The 25,475-nt window shown below is 37.5% G+C and overlaps 1 protein-coding gene across 1 annotated transcript in view; it reads left to right on the forward strand.

The window, feature by feature from the left end:
• The window catches only part of Gmds (GDP-mannose 4,6-dehydratase), a 584,865-nt gene that overhangs the window by 108,012 nt on the left and 451,378 nt on the right, over positions 1–25,475 (forward strand). The window contains exons 2-4 of the mRNA XM_059263223.1: positions 5,281–5,325; positions 12,952–13,039; positions 15,687–15,796. Of these exons, the coding sequence (XP_059119206.1) occupies positions 5,281–5,325; positions 12,952–13,039; positions 15,687–15,796 (243 nt within the window). The remainder of the gene's footprint in view (positions 1–5,280; positions 5,326–12,951; positions 13,040–15,686; positions 15,797–25,475) is intronic.

Genomic DNA, 25,475 nt, shown 5'->3' on the forward strand with positions numbered 1-25,475 from the left:
TTTCATATCCCTCAAAAGTTATGATGTTGAACTTTGTTTCCAATGTTGTGCATGCACATGTGCATGGGCGAGCACACACACACACACCCACACACCCACACACACACACACACACACACCCCACATATGGGCAATAAAGAAACACAATGACATAAAGGATTACTTTTTTAAAAGGTGTTTGCTATTTGATAGATTCAAATACTAGGTGTAATTGGGGCTTTCCCCTTTGTGTTCTAACTACTGGGTTATGGTAAACAGTATAAGTTGACTGGAGGTAATTTTCATCTTTCTGGAAATTGAGTATTAATATTAACCTTGCGGTCACCACCCATCACTGGGAAGCCAGGACTTGGCTGCAGAGCCATTCTTCCTTCTTAGCATGTGTGAGCTGCTGAGCACCTGCCTCGAGGGCACTTTTCCTGGTAGAGAAAGGAAGGTGGCTACAGAAGGTCTTGGCTGGGCATAGTCAGCTCTTTTGTTCAGAGGTAGTTGACTATCATTTTTAATTGCAGTGATCCTCTCTACAAGGAAGTAAGTAGAAATGAAAATCTAGTCTTTGATGATAGCATCTTGTGTGGAGAAATAATTTTGAATTTTAAAGACTACTAGATGGGAATACATGTTTGAAGTATCTTTCTCTTATCCAGTCAGTTCTTGTATTCATCATTATTGATTTTGTTCTTGTTCTTCATGCAGTAATGTGTTAGACTAAGTATCTTATGTGCTCTGCTGTACTTAGTAGTGTATTGTTTTCCCTTTGCAGAGTTAAGTTCTGAGTTTTGTTTTATTGAGACAGGGTTTTATGTGTAGTTCAGGCTACCTCTTGAAGTCTTTTTGCCTCAGTCTTCTGAGTGCTTGGGTGACAGGTGTACACCTTCGTGCTAGATTGTTTAGATTTTAGTGCAGAATTCTGAGGTCAGGGATTCTTGAGACTTGCTTTTTATTATTATTATTTTTTGGTATGTGAGGGCATGCAGGTTCTACTCTCCCAGTGTGTGACTTTAAACACTTCATTGCTTTGAATCTCAATTTCCTGATCTGTAAAATGAGAGTGTTAGATTAATTGGTCCCTATGGTCTTTTGAATCTTGAGTTTGACATAGATGTTATCCAGTAATTTTCTACAAACATGAGCCAGGTGTCAATACTTGTTAAATATATTCTACTCCTGCATGCTTCATAACCCACTGATTAAATAACTGGAAAATTTCATTCTTTTTTAAAACAGCATCCTTCCCTAATAATTGATGTTTTATAGTTCTTATTGTAAGTACAGAGTACCTTGGTATTGTAGTAGTGATTAGATGAAAAGATGCTTTTGGGGTGTGTGTGTCTATTATTGTTGTTGTTGCTTGAGACTGTCTCACAGGGTAGCCCAGGCTGTCCTGTAATATACTCTGTAGCCCAGGCTGACTTCAAACTCTTGGAAATCCTCATCAAAAGATGTTTCTTTTGTAATAATTAAAATCTATGGAGGGAAAGAGAATAAGCTATGCAAACAAGCACTTCCCTTCATGCATGTGTTATATTCTGTCTCCTACTAGGAGTGTCAATCTTTCGATATTGTCACTTTGCATTTGCAAAGTTCATGATTGAGAACCATTTGCAATTTAATTATAAGAAAGTCATAAATTATATGGCATTACGTTTTAAGAAATTTTGATATTGTTTTAAGCTACATTCATGGTTATCCTCAGCCTCATGCAGTCCTTGGGCAGCAGCAGATAAGACATGCCAGGGTAAGACTGATCTTTTTCAGTGATGTGGTTTCTTCCATCTTACTCTTTCAAAGCTGCTGTCAAATGGTGCGTAAAGGGAAGCCATGTGAGTTCGCATGCATTCCAGAGGGAACAAGCTCTCCTGCATATGTCAGAGCTATGTTTTCCCTTTTCATTTGTTCATATTGGCTGCAAATACATTGGTAGAAAACAGAAAAGAAACACTAGCATCTTGGTTGTAGGATTGTAGCACTTGTTTATTTGTCTGTCCATTGAGTTTGAAGTCCTGTTAGTACTTTCCCAGTCGTTTCCCATCTATGGCTATTGATAGAAGGGGATAAACTTCTCTGTGTTTGTAGATCTAGAATTTTCCATAGTTTTCATATAATAGTTGAAATATGATCCTGCTGATTTCTAGAATAATGGTTAAGTTTTATGTGGCTCTCTGTGGGATATTTCTCAGTGCCCCATAGAAACTGACCAGTTTATAAATACATGATAGATATGAGGCACACAGAAACCTGGGCTTTTCGGGATCCTGTAAAGAGGCATTATTCCTCCCACATGTATTTACCACCAAAGCAGTCCCTTTTTACATAGCACTGTGCTGCCTTGTGGGCATGTATATGCCCAGAGCCAAGACCTGGGAAATCGGAGGCACCCATCTTTTCTTTCTTTTCTGATCTCTGGAGTATTCTAAAATTACAGGATTTCTCTGTGTATGGGTCACTTGATTAAAACTGGAAGCACTGTTTAATTTATAAAACATCCTGTAATGGAAAAGGGCCAAATCAAGTTAGTGTGAAAATGAACCCTTTAATGGTCTTTGATTACTTTGTTGGGGTTTGACATGTTTTGGTAGCTCCCAGGGAGAATAGTGAGGAAGATTATTTTCTACTTCAGATAATGAAAGAGTTGGATTCTAGTCCTGGTTTCGTCTATAACTAGTTGTGTGATGTTATGCTACATCTTGGTCACCTGAGATACCAAATGGCTGTTTATGCTCCTCGCCAAGTTCTTGCATGAGAGAAAAGCAGAAAGTGTTTTTTGAAAATAGTAAACCATAGCGATTGTCTCAATTGGTCTGGAATTTCATATAAAAATAGATACCGCCAATAACCATATGAAGAATTAAATTTTAAAAAGTTGCAGTTGGGACATTTTCTCTCCAATTAAAATGCCTTTTTTTAAATGAATTTTGAATCTGCCTGGAATTTACACTGGGTCCTAGCAAATGAGCAGATCTATCCCATTTCCTTTGGCTTCAGGAGTCAACTATCAGAACTTAATGTTTCTTTCAGGTTCTTGGTGTGACATTTTAGTCATTAGTCTGATTGGAGCGTTTTCTATCAGCCATCCTGCTGGTTTGGCTGCATGCTCAGATACCATGTCTCCTTGGAGTCCCCGAGGGCCAGTGGGGAGGATGAGGGGGAGGCCAGCTGAGCTCCTGGGCCAGAGACCAAGAGCCCTTGCTGGGCTTGTTTCCCACTCATTGTGCAGCCTGGGCCCTATCACTGGAGGGGCCTGGCAAGGAAATGAGGAGGAAGTGAGTGCCACTGCTGGTTCAGAATGTTCCAGTGTGGTTGGAAAGTTTGAGGAGCAGCCTGGGTGAGAAGAACAAGACCTTATTGACAGGGTTAGTCCTGGTCAGGTCTGTTTCACATCAGCTTTCTGAATAATCACAGCTCTCCCTACCCAGGGAGGTCCAGAACAGTCACCACTACCCCCCCCCCCCCACACACACACACATGAGTATGGTAGAACATAAAGCATTCTGTTTTATTCCATGTGGGTAAAGTGAGGAAAGTGTACTGTTGGCTGCTTCAAGGCAACAATACTCTAAAAAAAAAAAGCAAGTCTGCTTTCTAGAAATCTTTAGTCTAATTATTATCATTGCAGCTATTTTCTTTAATACTGCTTTGTTTTCTGTTGATTCACAGGACTACTGCCCCCTTAAAAAACAAAACAAAAGAAAAACAAGTCCTTCTAGTGATCGTATAGGCCAGCTTGACTTATCCTGGCTTGAATCAGTCAGCCTTGTGATTTGATTTAGCTAACACCTAAATATGTGTAAAACCTATACACATTGTAAGATTCAGATGAAAAGGCCAAACTCTCTTCTCCACATGAGTCTATAAACCAGAATACTTATGTCAAGAAGTCAGAAGAAAATGTGCTGGAGTTTTTAATGGACCACAGAATGTACCCTTTGTATGCCTGGCCTTGCCATTCTGCATGAATTCCTGGAAGACTTCTGCATTAATGTTGTGAACACTTGCTCGGCAGCCCTGTCGTTTTCAGGACCCATAGGGTGTCTCTAGTTCCAGCTTTAGGTCAGATCATGACAATTCTAAGATTTGCTTCATTTTTTCCCCTGGAATATCTGGTAGGGATTTCTGAACATCCAAGGGACATTTTAAGCCTTTTCAAACTTATGGAACCTAAGAAAACTCAAATACTCCAGCTACTTTTCAGAACACAAATTTGTGTTAATTGGAGCCTTAGTTTTACATTTAAGTCTGAGTTGCATAGAAGGGACTCCCCATTGTGGCAGAAAGCTGCAGACTAATTATGGGATTGGCTATAAAATGTAAGACCAACTCCTTTTTTTCTGAGAGATGCTAGTACCCCTCAAATAGTAATAGTTCAACTTTTGGCCTCAGACTAATTTAATTAGATATCTGTCATACTTTTTTTTCTCTTAAGGTTACATGCATTTATTTAACTAGAAAGTCCCATCTAGAAATTTCTAAAACAATTATTATTACCAGTTGAGATTCTCAGTGTTTATTTAGCTAGCTCCTTCTTAAGGCAGGATTCTCTGCATGTTTTAAGATAAATTCATATGAAGTATTTATTATTTTATCAAAGAAGTAACAGTTTCTTCTTTATAAGTTTGTGTATATGCACACATATATGGTAAAAATAGTTTTAATTGAATCTCATCCCATAAATCCTGTAATCCCTCTATGCCTCAATTTCTCTAAATTGGGTGGCTTTCTACAGGCCTAGGGTTTAGCAGCTAACTGGTCCCTGAAATCTCTTGAAGGTGCTCACCCTACTGCGTAGCACTTCTAGCCTTCTCCACAATTCTGTGTACTCATTCTCAGTAATGTCAACACCTTGTGCTCTCTGTCTGCTTTTGAACTTTCTAGTTTTCTTTTTAAATATCATCCCTACCAGAATTTATTGCATTCCTATGGCACCAAGGCATTTTGCCTTGCTAACATATTCGCATATTTCATATAGCCTATAAGTAGCAAAACTTGAACCCAAATCCATGTGATTCTGAAACTTTGTGCTATCTCTGTTGCTCTGATTGTTTGCTTGGATTTTGATTTCTTCCTGTCTTCAGTGATGCCTACATGAGTTACTGTCTGCTCTGTTAACAGTCAAACAGCATTTGGTATTTGTTGTCATTATCATCAGTTTCATTTTTATTTTTATTTTTGGTTGTTATGATTTTTATTCTGTTCAACTTGCCTTTCCAATGACAGTGTAGATCACAATTCTGTACCAGCCACCATTGGTCTAACACTTCTCAATTTTCCCTCTCTTTTCAGGATGGCTCATACTTGGCAGAATTCCTGCTGGAGAAAGGATACGAGGTGAGTGACTCAGTACTCCTGGGGTTGCCGTGGACTGCTAGGATCCAGCTGCTTTGCTTCCTCTGTGTGTGCTTTCCACGGAAACTCTTGATAACAAATCAGAATCCAAGCACGGCTCTGCCGTGGCGCCGGTGATACTGCCAGCTCATTGTGCTGCCTATCTGCTGGTGAGCACATGGGGTTCAGCTGTTCTGCATGTCTCCCTTGTTCTCTGATAAAGCAGCAGCCTGCATGAGCCTGACTGTAAGAGTGTTAGGGTTAATTTATGATGTAACGTTCTACATTAAAAAGTTCCACTCATGGTGAAGTCACTTAATTTGGAAATTGCACAGAGCAATAAAAACCAAGCTGATCTTTGGCAAGCTTGCATGAAAGATTTACACCTGGAGGTGTTTGCTTTCTAACAGGCAGCTGTATATTTTATGGAAGATGAATCTGTGTGATTCATGGTTGGTGCTGTTATCATTGTGTTTTGTTCTTCAACATTAGAAATAAGGAACTTGTATTAAATCTGATGTAGTTTAGCAAATACTTTTAAGAAGCTTTTTCGGATGTACTTATGTATAAATTCAGGATCTGTTGAGGATAAAACATATATGCTGACCCATATCCTGGCCTGATTTGGCAATGTTTGTATTAATAGTTTTACATTTTCTCTTTACTTTCATTAGTTGTAGCGATGTTGTATCAAAATATGCAGTTGGACAAATGGAAAAGAACTGCAATGAATTTGGCTTGTTAACAGGATTTGACAAAAAATGGGATTAACTTTCTTATTGTAAGTCAATATTTTCTGATAGCTTTGACTATAACAAGTCATAGCAGTGCTTAGAACCTTCTCTTTTCTTCTATAGTAGTTCTATATCTTACAGTATCAAAGTAAGACAGTTGAAATTATGGGAGTACCTATTTACACATATGTCTATAGGAACAGATTGCTACAGTAATCGAGAGACTATTCAACAAAACAAAGCATTTTAGAGCAGGTCATAAGTAGTACAAAAGAATTGCTTTTAGGAAAAAGCTGTTGTCTAGTTAAGCTGTTAACCCAATATGTTAATAAATAACAGAAAGATATGTTAGAGATACATCTGAAGTGCTATACAAATATGTAGGACCTGCTGCTAAGAGAAGAGATGTATGGTAGCTAGTGATGGGAGTGAGTTGCCAGGGAATCAGGATAAGAAGCTTTGTAAGCCAAGCCTTACTGTTGAAGATGGAAGTGATATGTTGAGTGATAATCTAATCAGAAGGGTGTTGAGATATACTTTGAGGTGGACCTGTGGAACTATGAGTAGAAATGAAGTTGAAAATAATAGTCAGTGACTGAATATAGCCTGGAGACAAGAAAGTGTGTGTGTATGTGTGTCTGTATGCTGCTATAGTGCGTGGACTAGTGGATGGGCAGGCCTTGGGGCTAGTCATGTTGTGTAGGCATTAATCATTTGCAGGCAGGAAGGCTGTACATGTTTTGCTGTTAGTGCTATTGAAGAAGGCAGGGAAGACTGGCATGGAGAAGTAAAGTTCTATTCAGGTGTCTCATTGAGGAATTATCAGGCTTCAGAGGACAGGGAGGATGCAAGATTTGCAAATAGATGCAATGAGAATTCAAGACTGCCTCGTGAGCTGTAAAAGTTTTAATTCTGTTAGCATTTGAAGTTAAAAGAGCAGATTTGATTCTTCTAGAGAAAGACAGCAAAAGACTTATGATTGGTAATTCAGGAGTAAGGGACAAGACAGGGCACAGAAGACAAGCAGAAACTCTTCCACACAGTGTGATAAAAGTGTGAGCTGTGTGTAGGTGGTAAGAGTAAAGGGCTTTTGTGTGTGCTGTATTAATTTCAGTGGGCTGCTCTCCTCAATTTTAAGAGATGATTGATATAATTGTAGAATGATCTATTAAGAGGAGTCTGATGATGAAACAGGCTTTATGTTCTTATGCTTAGGTCACAGTAAACATTACAGTGATTAAAAAATAGAAAACATTGGAAAATTTCTAGGATTATCAGCTGCAGTTCTTGGTTATTCAGGACCACGATCTGTATAGTATTAGAACATGTATAGTTGAATGACTGGGGCCATGTCTGACCCATCTGAATCCAGAGGTCAGTGACAGCAATTTTGCATGAATACAGACTTGTACCTCAATGGATTGTCAACCTTTAATGTGGACACTCACCTCAGGTTCTGTTAGAGGGTGGCTCAGAAGTTTGGGATTGTCCTTTCTTACATGTCCCTGGGTATTGTTGATGCTGTCTCCCTGTGAACAGATAGGATACCACTGTATAAAGGACCACGTGAAGTCTGATGAATGACTTGACTGGGTGAACCAGTGCAGCCTTACTTCCCAACTACTTATGGATTTTTTTATTACATTACAATTTTTTACTTTGCATGCATATGTGGATACACACACACATATGTGTGTGTATATATATGTGTGTGTGTGTGTGTGTGTGTGTGTGTGTGTGTGTGTGTGTGTGTGTCTGAAGGTCAGAAGACAACTTGTGGCAACTAATTCTGTTTTCTGGGGGATTGAACTCAGGTCATCAAGCTTGGCAGCACATATTTTTATGTGCTAAGCCATCTTGCTGGCTTTACCCTCTGAACTACTTTGACTCCATTCAGATTCAGTTACTATTCAGAAATACCAGGAAACTTAGAAATAACTAGAAACAACATAGGATTGGTAGCAAAGTGTGGGCCAGGAACAGTTCAGCAGTGTAAGAGGCATGATGCTGTAGCTGCTTTGTTCTTCTGCTAGAAGAGGCCGACTTTGATTTGCTGTCAGTGGCACCGTTAGTTTGGCATAGAGAAGGAGGTCAGTAGAGGAGCACAGCCAGGTCAGTGGGGAAAATAACACAGTTAATTAAGTTCCTTTGCTTTTACTGTACTTAAAAAACAATGAAAAATTACAACAGGCATAGAAAACTATCAAAGAACAACATGTATGTAAAGGAATATCATTTTTTGAATTACTGGGCACTAAGAAGTTTATTAGAATTATTAAAGCCAAGAACAGACAGAGGGGTAGTAGCATGACAGGGACTCCAAGGAGAGTTCAGACCCCAGCACCAGACACAGAGAGGCTGGGTCTCAAGAGAATCAGATCCTCAGGGATAGCATTTATTAACAGAATGCTGAGTAAGATTTAATTACTACTCTGTCCAGATATCTTTAGATTCCTGAAGCTTGGAACATGTTTAATGTGGTTGCTGAAACTTCTGCATCTGATTATATTCTGAATGAGCCCTAACGTAAAAAAGTAAAATACAGTTATCTTTTGTTATTATGCAAGGGGATTGGTTCCAGGAGCATTTGCACATACCAAAGTCTCATGACACTCAAGTTGTGTATATAAAGTGTTATTTGTGTATTGCCTATATATATTCTTTTGTATTCTTTAAATCATCACTAGGATAGTTATTATACCCAGTAGAGTGCAAACATTCCATAACTAGCTGTGTTAATCAGGGAACAAAGAAAAGTCTGCTTTCGTTTAGGACACATGGATGTAGCTGCAGTTTGTTGAATCCATGGTTGCAGAGCCTGTGGATATTGAGGGTCATCTATATGCTTTATCTCTACCTCAGTTCTTACTGAGAAGACACTCAGAATAGTAGTTTTTATAGTTGCTTGGCTTTTACTCAGGATTAGAACAATTAAAAAAAGTGATGGCATCCATACTTGTTTATTGTTTTTATTTTTTATAGTTAACATTATTATTGTTCTTATTATTTGGAGAAAAGGTCTTGCTGAATAACCCTGGCTTGCTTGGAATTCATGATGCTCCTGTCTCTACCTACCATGTTTTGGGATTATAGGCATATGCCACCATGTCTGATTCTCTTGTTCATTCTTTAATATCTGCAGATGTCTTCATAGTGAGAAGAATCAACAATTTACAGGCTTTATAGACAGTTACCCTGAAGAAACCTTATCTACCTTATATATACTATATATATTCTGTAGCTTACTAAAGCTAAAAGTCCATTTACTTCTTTTATTCCTTATTGACTACCACATATCAAGGAGCTGAATAAGCAGTCTAGTCCTCATAGCATTCAGCCCTGGGGCTTGGCTACTGGGTGACTTATCTCTAAATCCTCTGTTCTTGTTGGCTCTGTGTCCTCAGTCCAGTTTCTTGACCCATCTAAGACTTTACTTTGTTTCTTCCTTTTTCTTCTTCTTTGGTTTTTCTTTTTCTTCCTTCCTTCCTTCCTTCCTTCCTTCCTTCCTTCCTTCCTTCCTTCCTTCCTTGGTCTATAAGTAGAGACGATGAACGCATCTGTCTATGGTCCAAGATTCTTTGGAGGATGAAGTGAAGAGAGCATGTATGAAACACTTAGCCAGTGAAGCTTTGTGAGACACAGGGTACCTCTTGATACAGGAGTGGCAGAGAGAGTGAATGGTGGCAAGCCAGGGACACATGTTGTAGAATGCACAATAGTCTAACTCATGATTTACAACATTGAAAGCAGGCATGTTCTCTTGTGCATTCCCTCACATTTTCAGGGAAAAAGAATGATCAATAGGAGTGAAACCCACCATGGAAGTACATTCAGGCTTCAAGTACCTTCTTAGCCCCGCAGTTTTAGATAGCTGACAACATGAGGTAACCACTACAGTGTGTGCTCACATTGCACAGAGGAAAATGGGAGATACAAAGGCTAAAACTAAAAAAGACCAAGTTGAACTCTTCAAAAGCTAACATGTATCTGTGAATATAAGGTAATCTCTTTTTAATAACCTTTCAACAGCAACACAGCATATCAGAATTTAAAATAAAGAATGGGTATATTGTGGGTTTCCCTTCCAGGAAAGAAACCATGACCACCTCTCCTGAGATGGAATATCAAAGCAGAAAAGAGACTAAATTCAAACACTAGTAATTCGTGTGCCAAGTGTTTTAAAATGTGAACTTCCTCCTGTTCCTTCCTTGATCTGTGGGCCTTTTTTTTAATTTTAGAAGCTTGGTACTTTGATTAGAAAAAAAGGTATTTCTTCATATAGATTTCATTTTCAAACTGCAGCTTATACTGGCAGTATATAACAAGTGTGCCCTTTGAACTGCCATGGTGCAACTAGGCCTGTCAGGCAGTGTTCTCACTTCAGGCATGGTGACTGTAAAGATTGGCCTTACACCAGTAAAGGCCAGTGTCTGCTGTGTAAATATCAGCTGCTGATACAATCTAGGTGATCCATACTCCAAAGATGAATGGCACTAACCATCCTCCTCCAAGAACAATTTACACACTGGCAAATTTGGAGACCAGTGGTGTGAATCACCTCTCTTCTCAATAAGTAATGAGAAAGCTTTTCTTTGTTTTAGCATCTACTTTGAACTTAACATTTTGAAATCAAACCATCTTTGTTTTGATATTGAGAGAACCTGAAATTTTCCTCTTTGACAGTTGACTGAGGCATGAGATTTGTATGTTAAAACATCCTCTTCCACTAAAGAACTTAGATATTTCTAGCTAGCACAATTAATAACAGTACTGATTAAGTTTATGTAAAGGTCACTTGGCTTGTTTGTTTTCTCTGTTTGCTTTCCTAATCCACATCTCCTCTTCTCCCCATATCTTGAGAAAGCACCTACCTATTTCTCTCTGTAAAGGGAAAGCTGCTAATCTCAAATTCTTAACTAGATTCTGCAGTTTGCACACATTTTGGCTTGTCTTAATGTTTGTATTTCACCTGCCTCAAAAGCAGACAGACTGAGCTTTCATTAGTTCTTAGAATAATACCTGCTGTCATGGATTAAGTATTTGGCAACTCTTTCTTCCTTTTTACATACTTGCCAAATTTGGGAGTAAGTGGAAATTCAAACACTTTTTTTTTTCACTAGAGAAAAACAAAACAAAAACAAAAACTAGGGCTTATTGATTGCTTTTGTAGGTGTGACATTAAAGCCATTGCTTTTATTTGCTCTGACTTGGTGTCCAAGTCTGTTAAGATTGCAGAATACTCTTATCAAAGCCTTGCAAGTTTGTATGTTTAGGGCATTTCTCTGTGCTTTTGCTTATTGGAATATGTGATTTCTCTAGAATTTAGTAGTTAAGGCTGCCCAAATAATAATTATATTTTAATTATCAAATAAGTTACATTTTTTTAGAACAAAGAAAATTTCTACTGAATACAGCAGAGCACTTATATTGGAGAAATTTGAATATTAGGAATAACTTTGGTGTAAACACCAAGTTTCTTATGCTTTAGTATATATGTAAAGTTGTCCCTTACTTAAAAATAATCATTAATTTTGTAGATCAGTTTGACTTTATAATCCAATAGCAACTTACAAAATTGGAGACCATAAAATACAATTAATTATAAGCTTAATAATAATACATTTCTATTTAATGCTTCCTAAATTTTAATGTTTGCTTACTAAAATGTCAGCCAAGTTTACAACATTTCTAACGTATTTTCTTATTTACTAACTTTTCTTGGGTTTTGTTCTTTTGGGAAATGGTATTGATGAGTGATTTTCTCTTGGCAAAAGCAGTTACCTAACATAATTATTAATTGTGAGCATGCCATATCCTTAGCAGAAGTCAGTTTCTTGTGTATGCCATATAAAATGGCAATGACATTTCTTTCTGTTTGAAAGAAAGCCTTATGTGTTTATAATTCCCCTTTGCACTTGGAATGTTTGAGTCATGCCAGGGATTAATTTTGGTTTGAAATAGACAGAAAACGATTGAGTTAAAATATAGAAGTGTATTCAGCTGTAAATGAATCTACCCAACATTAGAAAGAACACTTCTAAAATAAGTCAAGGATTAAAACTGCCACCAGTGCAACTGGAACTCCGGCAGTTGGTGGCATAAGCTGTTGTTGGCATTGGCAGCACAGAGGGAGAAATCTTGACACAAGGAGGAAGTGGGACCAAGTGTGGAGCAATGTCTGTCATGTGTCAGACACAGTGGTCTTTTCTTTAGTATCATACAGGTATGCTCTGCTGTTTAGTGACTTTATCCTTTTATACTGACCATGGCCATATCAAGATTTTTTTTAAGTCTTAATTTTTTAATCTTTGAGTCTTTTATGTTTTAAGTTTAGTAATATATAATCTTTTCCTTAATCTTTATAGTTTGGCTTTCCAACTTTTCTACACAGTCTCACAATAGCAACTGCTCTCTGATTGTGTCTGTGCCTCCAGAAGTTGCTATAACAGCGTGAAGTAGCACTGGGAACTCAGGGTAACTGTGGAAACCGTATGCTCTGTGTTAAATAGGTCAAGTCAGTTTCACAGCTGCAGCCTTAAGTTTGACTTCACTTTCAAATCAGAGATATTTTTGTCATCAGTATGACTGTGCATGTTTAGAAGACAAACTTGAGTATCTGCAACTATGCATGAAGCCTTGTAATTATCTAATGACTTACATTGAGATTGACAGTACAAACCCTGGATACGGTCAGAAGCAGTGTGCTGGTAGCACACAGGCAGTAGTTAGGCAGAAAGTAAACATTGGAACTATTTCTCATAATTTAAAAATTCCATCTGCAAGTACTGTTTATACTTTTTTAGAACCATACATTAGCAAATGAACTTCTGAGTTGCTTATTAATCCTCATTTTATATTTATAATTTATATTTGTCTTTCTATACTTAAAACTCAGGTCCATGGAATTGTACGGCGATCCAGTTCATTTAATACAGGTCGAATTGAACATTTATATAAGAATCCACAGGCTCATATTGAAGGAAGTAAGTAATTTTCTTTCTCTAATTTTTTTCTGTTGCTTCCTATTTTTAGAAAAGATATTTTGAAATATTATTCATAGCCCATCTAGTCACAATTATTCACCCAGGTGTTGCTGCAGTGAATTACACCTGACCTGCAATCTAGGGAATCCTTCCTCGTGGCTGCCCTAGGCTTAGTGCTTTCTTGGTTTGATTATACAAGAGTGATATTCAGTAGATGGCTGTAAGAGAAATAGGCAAGACATATCTTTGATCAGCCTTCTTCAGGTCAGAGATCACTGCTTCTTCAAGTAACAGCAGTTCTGTGTTAAAGGAGCACTCTTGTTTTTTATATTTTGTTTAATTTATTCAAGTTAACTGACCTTTGTATATTGACTTTTTTGAAGATTTAATCATATGTTTTCTTCTAAAAGTTTTTTATTAAATTTTAAAAATATTATTTAAAAAATTGTTCAGTCTATTTTTGACCATATTCTTCCCTTCTTCCAAATCCTCCCAGATCCTCCTTACCCATGTAATTAATATACATTGAATTTTTAAAATAATTCTTAAATATGCTTTCAAATCTTGATGGTGATTCAAATTATATTTAAATTGCTTTAAAGATTAATATCAGGATTTACTGGCTTTTTTACTTTTGTTGCTCTTAATTTGTCTGTGAAGAGCAGCATCCTTTGACAGCACATCACAGTATTTTCTTATTTTAGCTCCTCACTCAGGTGGTTAAAGAGACTATTTGGTACATGGAGACACAGAGAGATTGTGACTTTATCAAGGTCACATGCCACGATAAGGGCAGAGATCAGCCTAGTGCACAGGGCTTTCAAGTCTCGGTGTTACTTAGTGTTTCTGGTCATCAAGGATGCTACAGTGGGATTGTAACCCCAAAATGATTTAGGTTTTATGTGTGAGAAGAGTCAAAGGTTGGGTTACTTTTAAGTATTGGTATCATCAGGAAGGTGATCTAGTTGTTCATGGAAAAGGCTTTCCACCTAATGTTTAAGCTACTTGTGTATCTTCCTGGAAGTTACTATATGTTGAATAGCTCTAATACAAAATACTAGGAACCTGAGAATTTTAGATTTGTATTCTTTTTTCATATTTATAATAAGATGACTTATAAATAGGACCCAAGTATTTACATAGAATTTATAATGTTTCATATGTTTTATGTACATAATTTATACAATATTTTAAATTATTTTGTGCACAAACAGTCTTCAAGGTATGGATATTTTCATTTGTGGCATTACATTGTCAGTATTTCAAAAATTTTAGAATTTGGAATCACATCACATTTTGAAATTTCAGATGAGAAGTACTCAATATATATTAATTTTTTGTGCACAATGATACCACCATTGTATCTAGATGTAGACTAAGCTAGAAAACTGCTCACATTTTTAGAATAATGAAATCAGTATAAGAATCAACTTCAATGTATAGATTTGAATAGATTGATTGTCCGTTAAGTAGTTATGTTACTACTGTAGACATATCATAGCCAGCTTAAGGACTTACTCTGTAAGGTACTTAAAAATCACAAGATAATATCTGTGGTTTGTTATTTATTTTTTTTTTTTGGTTTTTTGTTTGTTTGTTTTTTACTCTTTTTACTCTTTACTCTTTGGGGGGCCTGCCACCCAACTCCCAAATAAATCACATGGAGGCTTATTATTACTTATGAATGCCCAGCCTTAGCTTGGCCAGCTTTTCTTAAGTTATCCTGTCTACCTTTTGCCTCTGGGCTTTTATCTTTCTCTATTCTGTATACCTTTCTTACTCTGTGGCTTTCTTTGTAGCTGGGTGGCTGGCCCCTGATGTCCTCCTCTCCTTCTTTTCTTGTTTCTCCTTCTCCCAGATTTCTCCTTTCATTTATTCTTTCTGCCTGCCAGCCCTGCTTATCCTTTTTCTCTGCCTAGCTGTTGGCTCTTCATCTCTTTATTCGACCAGTCAGGTGTTTTAGACAGAGAAAGTAACACAGCTTCACAGAGTTACACAAATACAACATAAAGGAATGCAACACACTTTGCGTCATTAAACAAATGTTCCCCAGCATAAACAAATGTAACACATCTTAAAATAATATTCCTTTCCACAGCAAATATCTAAACAAAATTACTCAAAAAGAGGTATCTTCTCTTTTATCAGTGTGTTGTAAATTTTTTTAGAGAGTATATATATTATTCTAGGGTCATATTTGTCCATATTTCACTTTTATATAATACTTGTTTTAAATTCTTACAGTCCTATGATAATTGTCTAACATGTTCAGGATATTACCATTTTTTTAAACAAGTACATATGAATTTACTCACACACACTTATCTTTATACATTGTGTGTTTCTTAAAGATAAAAGTTATACTCTGACACTCAAGAGCCATCAAATACAATGTTTCTGTTTTGTGTTGGTGGAAGGGGATTGGTACACACAGCAGGATCTTGCTAAGTAGTTCAGGCTAACCTCAAACTCAAGATCCTTCTGTCTTGTGGTCCAAGTACTGGGATTGTAGGGATGGGATGTCATACCTGGGAACATTTACAGTTTGACCTTTATTTTCATACATGAATAATGTGTATTTCAGCTTTGATATTGAAATGTTTTTCATGTTATCTCATATCTAATGATCTTTTTCTAAATCCTAAAGACATGAAGTTGCACTATGGTGACCTCACTGACAGCACCTGCCTGGTGAAAATCATCAATGAAGTCAAACCTACAGAGATCTACAATCTTGGTGCCCAGAGCCATGTCAAGGTAAGCTCATCTCATTGCCATAGCTTCTTCGGCTTTCCTTGTAGTATTCTCTATGCACTCACATATATTGTTTCTCAATACAATAACAACTTCTAGTCCTTATCAAGTTTAGTCTTCAGTATTAGTTTGGGAATTCATCCTAATAAAAATACTTATAATTTTTAAGCTGAGGTTTCTGTTACTCAACAGTACAATGAAATCTTTCAAGTAACACTGAAGTAGCAGTTTGCATTCATTTTAGGTTGTTCCCTATATTCAAGAGCCTCTGTTCAGACATTTCATATCATTCTGTGAGAGAAGTATTTGTTAAAATGTTAGAAGGAGTAGCTTATTAAAATCTTTATTTTAATGTTAATTTCTGGTAGTGGCTATATGCCTGGGTTGATGGATAGTTTTGTGCTGTAATATAGTCCTAAAAATGATATTATTTGGGTTGCAAACATATGTTAAAATTAGCTTAATTTTTTTTGTTGTGAATTGTAAAAAGAGTAAGCCTTTTCTTTTTTGCCATTCCCTCTTATTGTGACACTCTTAATGTTGGTTTCTTCTGTGTATTCATACTACTGGGTGCACTGCCCATCTTTCTTTAGTTGTCTGTATGGAACAAGTCATAGTAAACTTGAGAAGCTCTTCCCAGCCTTCCAGCTTCTGCTTGACTCAGGTTTTTTTGTGACTGTGCCCTGATGCTTCCTTGGGTGAATGAAATTTGAAACCAGGCTTGATTCATTCTATTTAGGTACCTATTCAATCAAGTGGTTAGTAGAGCTTAGAAATAAAAAACAAATGGCTCTAAATTTTGAGAAAATCGATAAATATCTATCCATGTTTTTTCTCTGTTTACAAAGCAAATACAACAATTTTATTGTAGTATTTAAGGTGTTTTCATGTTTCTCTACATCTTTCAGTTTTGTACAGAATGGGGGCAATATGCCTGCTTTCTACACCTCTGCTGCTTAAGGCAGCAATTAGGACCTGATTTAATGAACAATAGAATAAGCCTAGTTCTAAAACAGCAAATTTTAAAAATTGAGGGTTAATGCTTGGGTTGCAGAATCCTTGGACTCCAAAATTAAGAGCATTGACTGCTCTTGCAGTATACTTGGGTTTGATACCCAGCACACACATGGTGGCTTACAAACATCTGTAACTCCAGTCTTCTGGATATCCAATACCCTCTTCTGACCTCTTGATGCACCTGAAACACATGTAATCGACATAGGCAAAACACTCATACACATAAAATAAATGCATCTTAAAAATAAAAACAAATAATGAATTATATTAATTTATTATTATTATTATTATTATTATTATTATCATCATTATTTTTCAATTTGAGATTGGTCCATTTTTCTCTGAGCTACATCTGAAGGTTTACAAAGACTTTCTTATCTGCCTATACTGTTTAGAAAAACAAACAAAACCCTATCTTTCTCTTTTTTCCTGTTTTTTTCTTTGGGTGTTGAGGATGGAACACAGGATCTCATACATGCTAAACACATGCCAGAGCTACATTCTTTGCCCTCTTGGTTTCTTCATCTATCAGTCATTCTCTGTTATATGTGGGCTTAAAATCTGGCCTTTGGAAGGAGGAGGGTCTTTATATTCTGCAGCTGGAGCTGCTGTTCTCCTAGGGATTTTCAGTGTTTGTTTCTCCATGGTGAAGGCCTGTCTTAGGATTCTGTGTTTGAGAGATTATCCTATTTTCTTCAGAGGAGTATTAGTTCTATCATTTCAGGAATAAAGGACTCTTTCCCCCTAATTGAAGCAGTTAGCTTATCTTCCATACTTCTTTTGATATTCTGATCACCACAAAAGTATATTCCCGACAAAAAATGGGGTGTTTGGAGATCACCATTTCATTTTTCAATTTCCCTAAGTTTCAGATTTTTTCTTTTTTGATTGTAGATGGTTTATAACCTCTAGAAGCCATATACTAGCATGATGAGAAGATGGAGAAACTCTTATGCTTATTTACAGTCACCTTCCCCCTACTATCTTTGTATCAAATGTAATTGTCTTTTTCCTTCCTCCAAAATATTTAAAAATTTCTCCAATTTGTTATATTTTCTTGAGTATTATTGAGCACAATAGTGTCTGAGTATCATTCTGGAGTGATTGTAGTATAAAAATTGTAAGCAGAGACATTTGATTTGATTTGTTCTAAATTAGTACAAAGTAAATTTATCTGGTTTTATGGTATTTTAGCTATTTTTTTAAAGGGTCAGTTAATTGCCAGGAATGGTACTTAATTAGAATTTTAAAAATGTATTTACTTATGTGTGAGGCATATATATGTGTGTTGTGTGGACTTATATATGCTGCAGTGCATGTGTGGAAGACAGAAGACAATTTTCAGTAGTTGGATCTCTCATTCTACCATGTGGGTTCTGAGGATCAAACTCGGGTCATCAGGCTGGGCAGCAAATGGTTTTACACACTGAGTCCTTTCAGGCCTAAGAATTTTGGTTTTTAAAATAATTTAATCTTTCAACAGATATTTGTTGTACATATACTTCATACAAAGTGTGGTATAGTAGAGAACAGAGAGATGTATGAAATCCACCTGTGCTGTTGAGGGATTCAGCTTAGTTGGGGTGATTGGTGCAAGTATCAGAAACTTGCACAGTGGCTTTGAGTCTGTAGTGCCAGGTGAGAGAGAACTCAGTCTGAGGGACTGGATGGCATCAAGGAGGAAAGGGAGAGCACTAGCTCTGGTCTTAAGGTATACGGATAGTATTTACAGATGAAGTAGGGAGTGGAGAGTTGTAATGGAGGTAATAACAGAAAGCCAAGAGTCAGAAGGGAGAAAATTTTGGCCATGAATGCTGAAAAGAAGTGTGAAAGTAGAGTGGACCCGGAGCTAGGCTATGCCAGGCAGCTTCTGTGTGTGTTGAACAAAGAAGAACACTTCTTTAGACTTGAATGTTAGAGGCTAGAATCTACAGGTTGCAAAGATTTAGGTATTGCATGAGTCTGGTGACATCATAAAGGAGATAAGGCTAGAACAGATCACCTAGCAGGATGGGTGGACTCTTCTATGTTCTCTAGAGAGGAGGCAAAGCACTAGTGCTCAGAGACCAGACAGTCGATGAAACAGCTGTGAGAGATTTTACTGCCAGCACTTGAAGAACACTTGGAGGAAACACACTGTGGGACTTGATAGTCTGTTGGGTTGTAAATTCAGCTCTCAGAGTTCTTAAGATAGTGGCTGGTGGCTGGAGGAAAGGAGATAGAAGACTGTAAGGAACTTGCCCTGTAGAGGGAATGGGAAGGCAAAGTAGGATAGCAGGAACCAAGGAGACAAGAGGCAGTGGGTAGAATTATGTTAAAAATGTAGACCTTCCTAGGAAGAAGGGGATAGAGGACAAGGAAGAGATCAATGGCCTTTGCCATAATGTTGAAGATCTACTTGTAATGTTGCTCGTGCATAGCAGATGAGTGTTCTATTACTGAGCCGTACCCCATATCTGACTAAGGACTTTGAAAAAGAGCATCTGAAGTAGTGGTAGTAGGACTGAACAGATTAATGCAGGGGTTTTAGTAGTTGAGGAGTTAAAAGGGAACTGTAAAGTGAGTGGATTATTTTCAAGGAATGTCCTGGTGGAAGGAAGAGAGAATAAGTTAGTAAAGCTTATATTGGTGTCCCCTCAAAATTGCTAGGCCTCATCCCCAGAGTCTTTGATTTCTGAAGTCTATGGTGAAGATGAGAACTTTGATTTTTAGAAATTTCCAGTTAGTCCTAAGCCTAGTCTTGTGGCCACAAAATGTAGAAACATTTCTCTAGCATTTCAGGTGTCTTGGGTCATTCATATAGTTGCCTTAAATGCATTCGTCTTAGACTTTCTTCTTTTAATGTATCAGCTTCTGAGTCTGTTGTCAAATATTGCTGCTAATCACCAGTTCATGACAATGTGAGACTTTATAGCCCCAAATGACACCTGCAATCAGAATGGGGAGAGGCTGGGGTGAATCTGGTGTACTCCAGTTCTTCTCACTCAGAAGCCTTTTTTCCAAGTAGTGTACAGCCTATGAGAATTGGTATTTCACAGAATCCTTCTTATATTTAGAGATGAAGCATGAATACAGTCCATGTCCTTCAGCCCACACTTTTTATACCCCAGTGCTGTGAGTTAAAGACAAGTTGATTCTTAGCCATGGGTAGTAGACACTGAGAATGGGGTTGGCCAAGGCCCTAGTATAAACAAACAGCTCACCTAGCTCAGCGGTGTAGCTAGAGTTTTCCTGACTGGCCCACAGTCAGGACAAATCTCTGACACCCGCCAGTCCCACAGCCACTCAGACCCAACCAAATAAACACAGAGACTTATATTGGTTACAAACTGTATGGCCGTGGCAGGCTTCTTGCTAACTGTTCTTACATCTTAAATTAATCCATTTCTATATATCTATACCTTGCCACGTAGCTTGTGGCTTACCAGGATCTTCATATGCGGCTTGTCATGGTGGCAGCTGGCAGTGTCTCCCTCTCAGCCTTCCACTTCCCAGAATTCTTCTCTTTGTCCCGCCTATACTTCCTGCCTAGCCAATGGCCAATCAGTGATTTATTTACTGACCAGTCAGCAACACACTTGACATACAGACCATCCCACAGCACAGCGGTATGCTACTTTGTCGTTTGATCACTCTAAGTTACATTTCACATTTCAGATTTTGGTCTTTTTTGTTATTATTAAGGGATTAAAATATTATGAATTCTCCATATTAATCTATGTTAATATCTTTACAGTATTTCCTGTGTTCACAAAAAAATTTTTAAATAAAAATTTGTTTCTGACTGGTATAATGCTTTCAGTAAGATTAAAATAAAGTAACATGCCGGGTGTTGGTGGCACATGCCTTTAATCCCAGCACTCGGGAGGCAGAGCCAGGCGGATCTCTGTGAGTTCGAGGCCAGCCTGGGCAACCAAGTGAGTCCCAGGAAAGGCGCAAAGCTACACAGAGAAACCCTGTCTCGAAAAACCAAAAAAAAAAAAAAAAAAAGTAACATACTATTTTGTAATATTTTGAAAGATGGTTCTTATATTAGCACATTTTGTATTTAATTTTGAATTTCTTACTTCTAGACTGGGCATTGTTTGTGTTGGACTCAAGTTGTACAGAATAAACTCTTCTATCACTCACACTTCCAGTTAATTTGATGTGGGCCATGGTATGCTAAAAGTAAGGAAAATAAAATAATAGGAAGCTGGTCTGGCTTCCTGTAGGAAACCAATGAAGATGAAATTGCTTCTTGGAATGAGCCCATAGCAGTCTGGGAAATACTGACCGAAGACATTTTTCTGAATCATAAACAGTAAAATTATGACTCATGAAGTAGTTCATTGAAAGGCTGATTGGATCTTACGTGGGAGAAAGTGAGAGATGACTGCAATGAACCAGTTATTAAAAGCAGTTAAACCTAGCATGATGACATCATCCCAATAGGAACAAATGATATAATTTATAGTCCTGCCCATCTTGAGAGAAAAAACATGTTTTAGGAACTTTTTTTTGAGTTTTTTTCTTAATTCCTTGTGGATAATAGTGTTTCTTATCTGTTCAGCATTTCTTATAATTATGCTTTTGGAATTTGTGTACTTTTTTGCACAGCTTCTTTGATGATCTTGCATCTTTCCTATAGTCATAGTATCGATGAGATCTTTCCACAGTGAACCTAGTCCAGTGTGGATTGCATTTACCTCACAATGTCATACTGGAATTGGAAAATTATTCAGTCATAAGGCAGTCATGAACTTGAGAAATAATTTAATATGACTTTCAGTTTTACAAATGAGGTCATCTGCCCAAATTGTACATTTGGTTACTGCCAAATCCAGAATGAGAACTCGGGTCTTCATATTATATAATTTATTTTAAAGACCAATAAAGAAAACAATTATCTCTCCCAGTGGTAATTCTGACATAAAGTAGTCTTCATAAAGTAATGTCTTCCCCCACATTGCTGTGTTTTTTCTTATACGAATTTCTTCCTCCGTGTCTGTGGTGTAGATATTCTTCTCATTTTAGTTTTGAGAAGGATTTTTCAAATCTCCTTTCAGTGCTAGAGATCATTATTATCTCCCTCAAACTTTCTCTTCTTCAACATGACTAATTCCATAGTTTGCATTCCTCATCTAATCCTCTATTGTTCTTACTTTCCCTTTTAGTTCTCTGAGTTACTGTTTGGTTTCTTTCTATAACAGTAAAGAGACCTGATTGCTTTGGTTGAAGAGGGTAAGTTAGAGCAGACCAGGTGGATGTGAGCTGCTATTTCCTTTCCATACTTGTGAAGATTAGCTGGTATATGCTAAATGGAGAAGCCCAAAGGGAATGATCTGTGTAGGCTCAGGAAGCTAGTCATGAAGCAGAATTGCTTGTGAGCCAAGGTGCTAGTTGTAGTAGTGACCAGTCCCTGTGTCAGAATCAGGGAGAGATAACATAGAAAACCAAGTCCAGCAAATGAAATGAGGAATAAAAACAGGTATGGGAATTACACTGGTAGACCCTGGGAAAGGGCCCAAGCAACGTAATTCAACAAGCTAAAGAATTGTCATCGATTTCATGGAGGTGCTGAGTTGCAATTTACAGCTTGATAACTAATTGCTGTATTTACCCCAGAAAGCAGCAATCTCTTGGGAGAAGGAGCAAGTGGCATGCTGCTCAGAGAGAATTCCTTATGGTGGGAAAGGAAGGTTTACATGGTTAGTATACGGCTGACCTAATTATAACACAAAACAAAACTTTAGCAACATGGCCCTTTATTGTACAGTTATTGCAGAGCAGGGAGTAGATCATTAAAACTCCACAACCAACATCAGAAAGGGACTGTTTTTCTGTGTTGTTACTCATTCATTTATTTATTTTGGACTCTGGAGGCCTAGCAGGGAGGTGTGAGCAGGAAAATGAGTAGACAGGGAACTTTGCTATTGCGGTTAGAAGAAACATCCTTAGATGTGAGTCAGGGCCTGGCCCCGTGGCCCACACAGTTGCATGGTAGAGTTCATTATGTCACCGTGGATGAATGTGGTCATCTATCTCTCTTCACTAGTGGTTACCTTATACTAGACTCAGTGCAGGGTGCATGGTGATGGTGGGCAGTTGGGATAGGAATTAAATGTAATAGTGCCTTGGGATATTCTCATGATAACTGTGGTATAGGAAAGGGATCTTAAGCCAGGGTTTACACTAGAGTTCCCTGGACACATTCTGGAACTTCACATGCAATGGCCTGCCATATCTGTCCCAAGACTGGCCTTCAAGGTTTTCCATTATTTCAAGTCCTGGTCATATCATGAACTGACTGTGGCATTTTTGTTTTGTTTGTTTCATTTTTCGAGACAGGGTTTCTCTGCATTGTTTTGGTGCCTGTCCTGGATCTCGCTCTGTAGACCAGGCTGGCCTCGAACTCACGGAGATCTGCCTGGCTCTGCTTCCAGAGTGCTGGGATTAAACATGTGCACCACCGCTGTCCAGTGGAGCTTCTTAAGTCTGATTTTTCCAGTGAGCTGCTTACCTTAGATTGTAGTCTCTTCTGTCATTGTTCTTGTGTGAAATTGGTTCTTGTGCTGGACTGTAACACTCCTTAGATACCATCTGCCTCAGTTTCTTGACTATACCAAACTTTATTGAAAGCTCATCTTGATGCCAAGAGCCCTGCTCAACCTGTTTGCAGTATGCGCCATCATCTTCAGTGAGTAGGTCAGAAAAGAATGCTTTGGGCAAGGAGGAAAGGAAATGCAAGTTGCCTATTCTTCCACCTCCCTACCCCCAATCTTCCTGTGCTCTGTGTTCACAGTTCAGGTTAACATGAGTCAGATTATCTGGAGAAGTGGATGGAGCTAAAATTCCATGGTCAACATGCTAGTTAGTCAGTGCTGCTTCTGCCTGGGATGAAGGTTGTGGTTTGCTTTAGCTGAGCTATGAAATGATAGGCAAGACTGTTTTCCTTGTTCAAATGCCTATAGTTCCTGTGCTGAAACATAAGCTTGAATATCATACTCTAAAAGGGGAAATGATGTATAGGGCTCTTTCTTTTTTATTACATGGGCCATAGAATTCTGAGGTGGCATGGCTCTCGGCAATAACCCAGGTCATGACCTTGTTTCACAAGTGCCTCCCTGAAATTGCCCATGGATGGGCAGCTAAACTCTGTCTAGCCTTGAACCTAGGCTGATTCTAGTCTGTCTTCTTGTGCTACTAAGCTGAGATGACCAAAGATGGGGGTAGGACATGGGTGCCATTGAACTATGACAGAAGTCTTACTTCTGTTGTCCTTCCTATCATTTACTATGAAAAATGAAGTTTCAGTGTAATAGGTTGAGTTAAGACATTTTTCCTTGCTGGAGGGAACTGTTTATAATTAATCCCATGTGAGTGGTATTTTTATAGCTAGGAAGCTCTTTGAATACAATGTAGGGTGCTACATGAGCATACCAACAATACTAAAATAAATTAGTATATAGGGAAAGTAGGAACATACAGAATTAACTAATCTGAAATGATCACATTTTGTTTACTTATTAATATGTATAAATTACAACTGTTAAGACTCTGAAGATAACTTATTTGCTTAATATTTCCTGAATTAATAGATATGTATTGTTTGAGGAAATTGTTATATACAGTTCTTGAATGTGCTCAGAGCAGCAAAATTAATCCTCCAGTTTGTTAGCACATTGTGCATTTTGGAATAACTCAGAAGCCTAAGGAGCACAAAGCTATCGTTTGATAGAGAGCCATCAGTACAGTCTTGAGAACATTAAGTGTTTATGCTGTTTTTCATCTAGACTGCTATGCATGTGTGATGCTTGAGTGTCTGTTTCTCAAAAATGTGACTCCTCTACAGAGGAAGTAAGTAGGTAACATGAACAACATGTCTGTGGTAGGTGGTAAACCTCTGATATGACCAAGGATGGTTGCCTTTTGTTTGTTTTTGTTCTGCAGCCCCCATTTCTTTCTGAATAGTTTGTTGCCTCCTCTTCTTCTGCATAGGCACAGTCCCTGTGATATTTAAAAATACTTACTTGGTAATCACTTTATTATAAGGAAAGCTTATGATAAGTACACCTTTTCATTTTATAATTTAACATTTGTGTTTACACTAATTACACTTTAATAATATGAATATGGCTAGTCAGTTTCATGATCCCTAGGATGAAATTTGTCCTTTTAAAATCCTGTATTCATGAGGATAGGTAGGTGTGTTCACTGTTGGTGGGGGTCTCTGTGTGTCATCTGGCTCACATTTTTCTTGGAAGCCTGTTATAGATTTAAGCAATTGAATTCAAATCTAAAACCACTTAAAAAGTCCTTTATAGTCCATTAAGAATTTTTATGGGAGAGAACACTCTATGAAAGTTCTCCTTTCCCTGTTCAAACAGATTGTTCTGTTTTATTAGATCTAGGTGGTATTGTAATTTTGATAACAGCTAATAATGTTTGGAATTTTGTATATAATTAATAGACCACACAAAGGTGTATTTGTTAGCCTTTCCAACCTTATATTTACGGTAGTAGTTTTTTACTAAATAAAATATAAAGTGGTATTTCAATGCAGTTTATTCATATTATGCTAAAATCAATTAAAACAGCTAAATGTTCATGTTTATCTTAATGTCCATGTCTAAGTAAATTCATAAATACTAATAGGATATTTTAAGTCACTAGTAAATGTATT

This window comes from Peromyscus eremicus, chromosome 5 (assembly GCF_949786415.1).
Source record: "Peromyscus eremicus chromosome 5, PerEre_H2_v1, whole genome shotgun sequence".
Lineage (NCBI taxonomy): Eukaryota > Metazoa > Chordata > Mammalia > Rodentia > Cricetidae > Peromyscus > Peromyscus eremicus.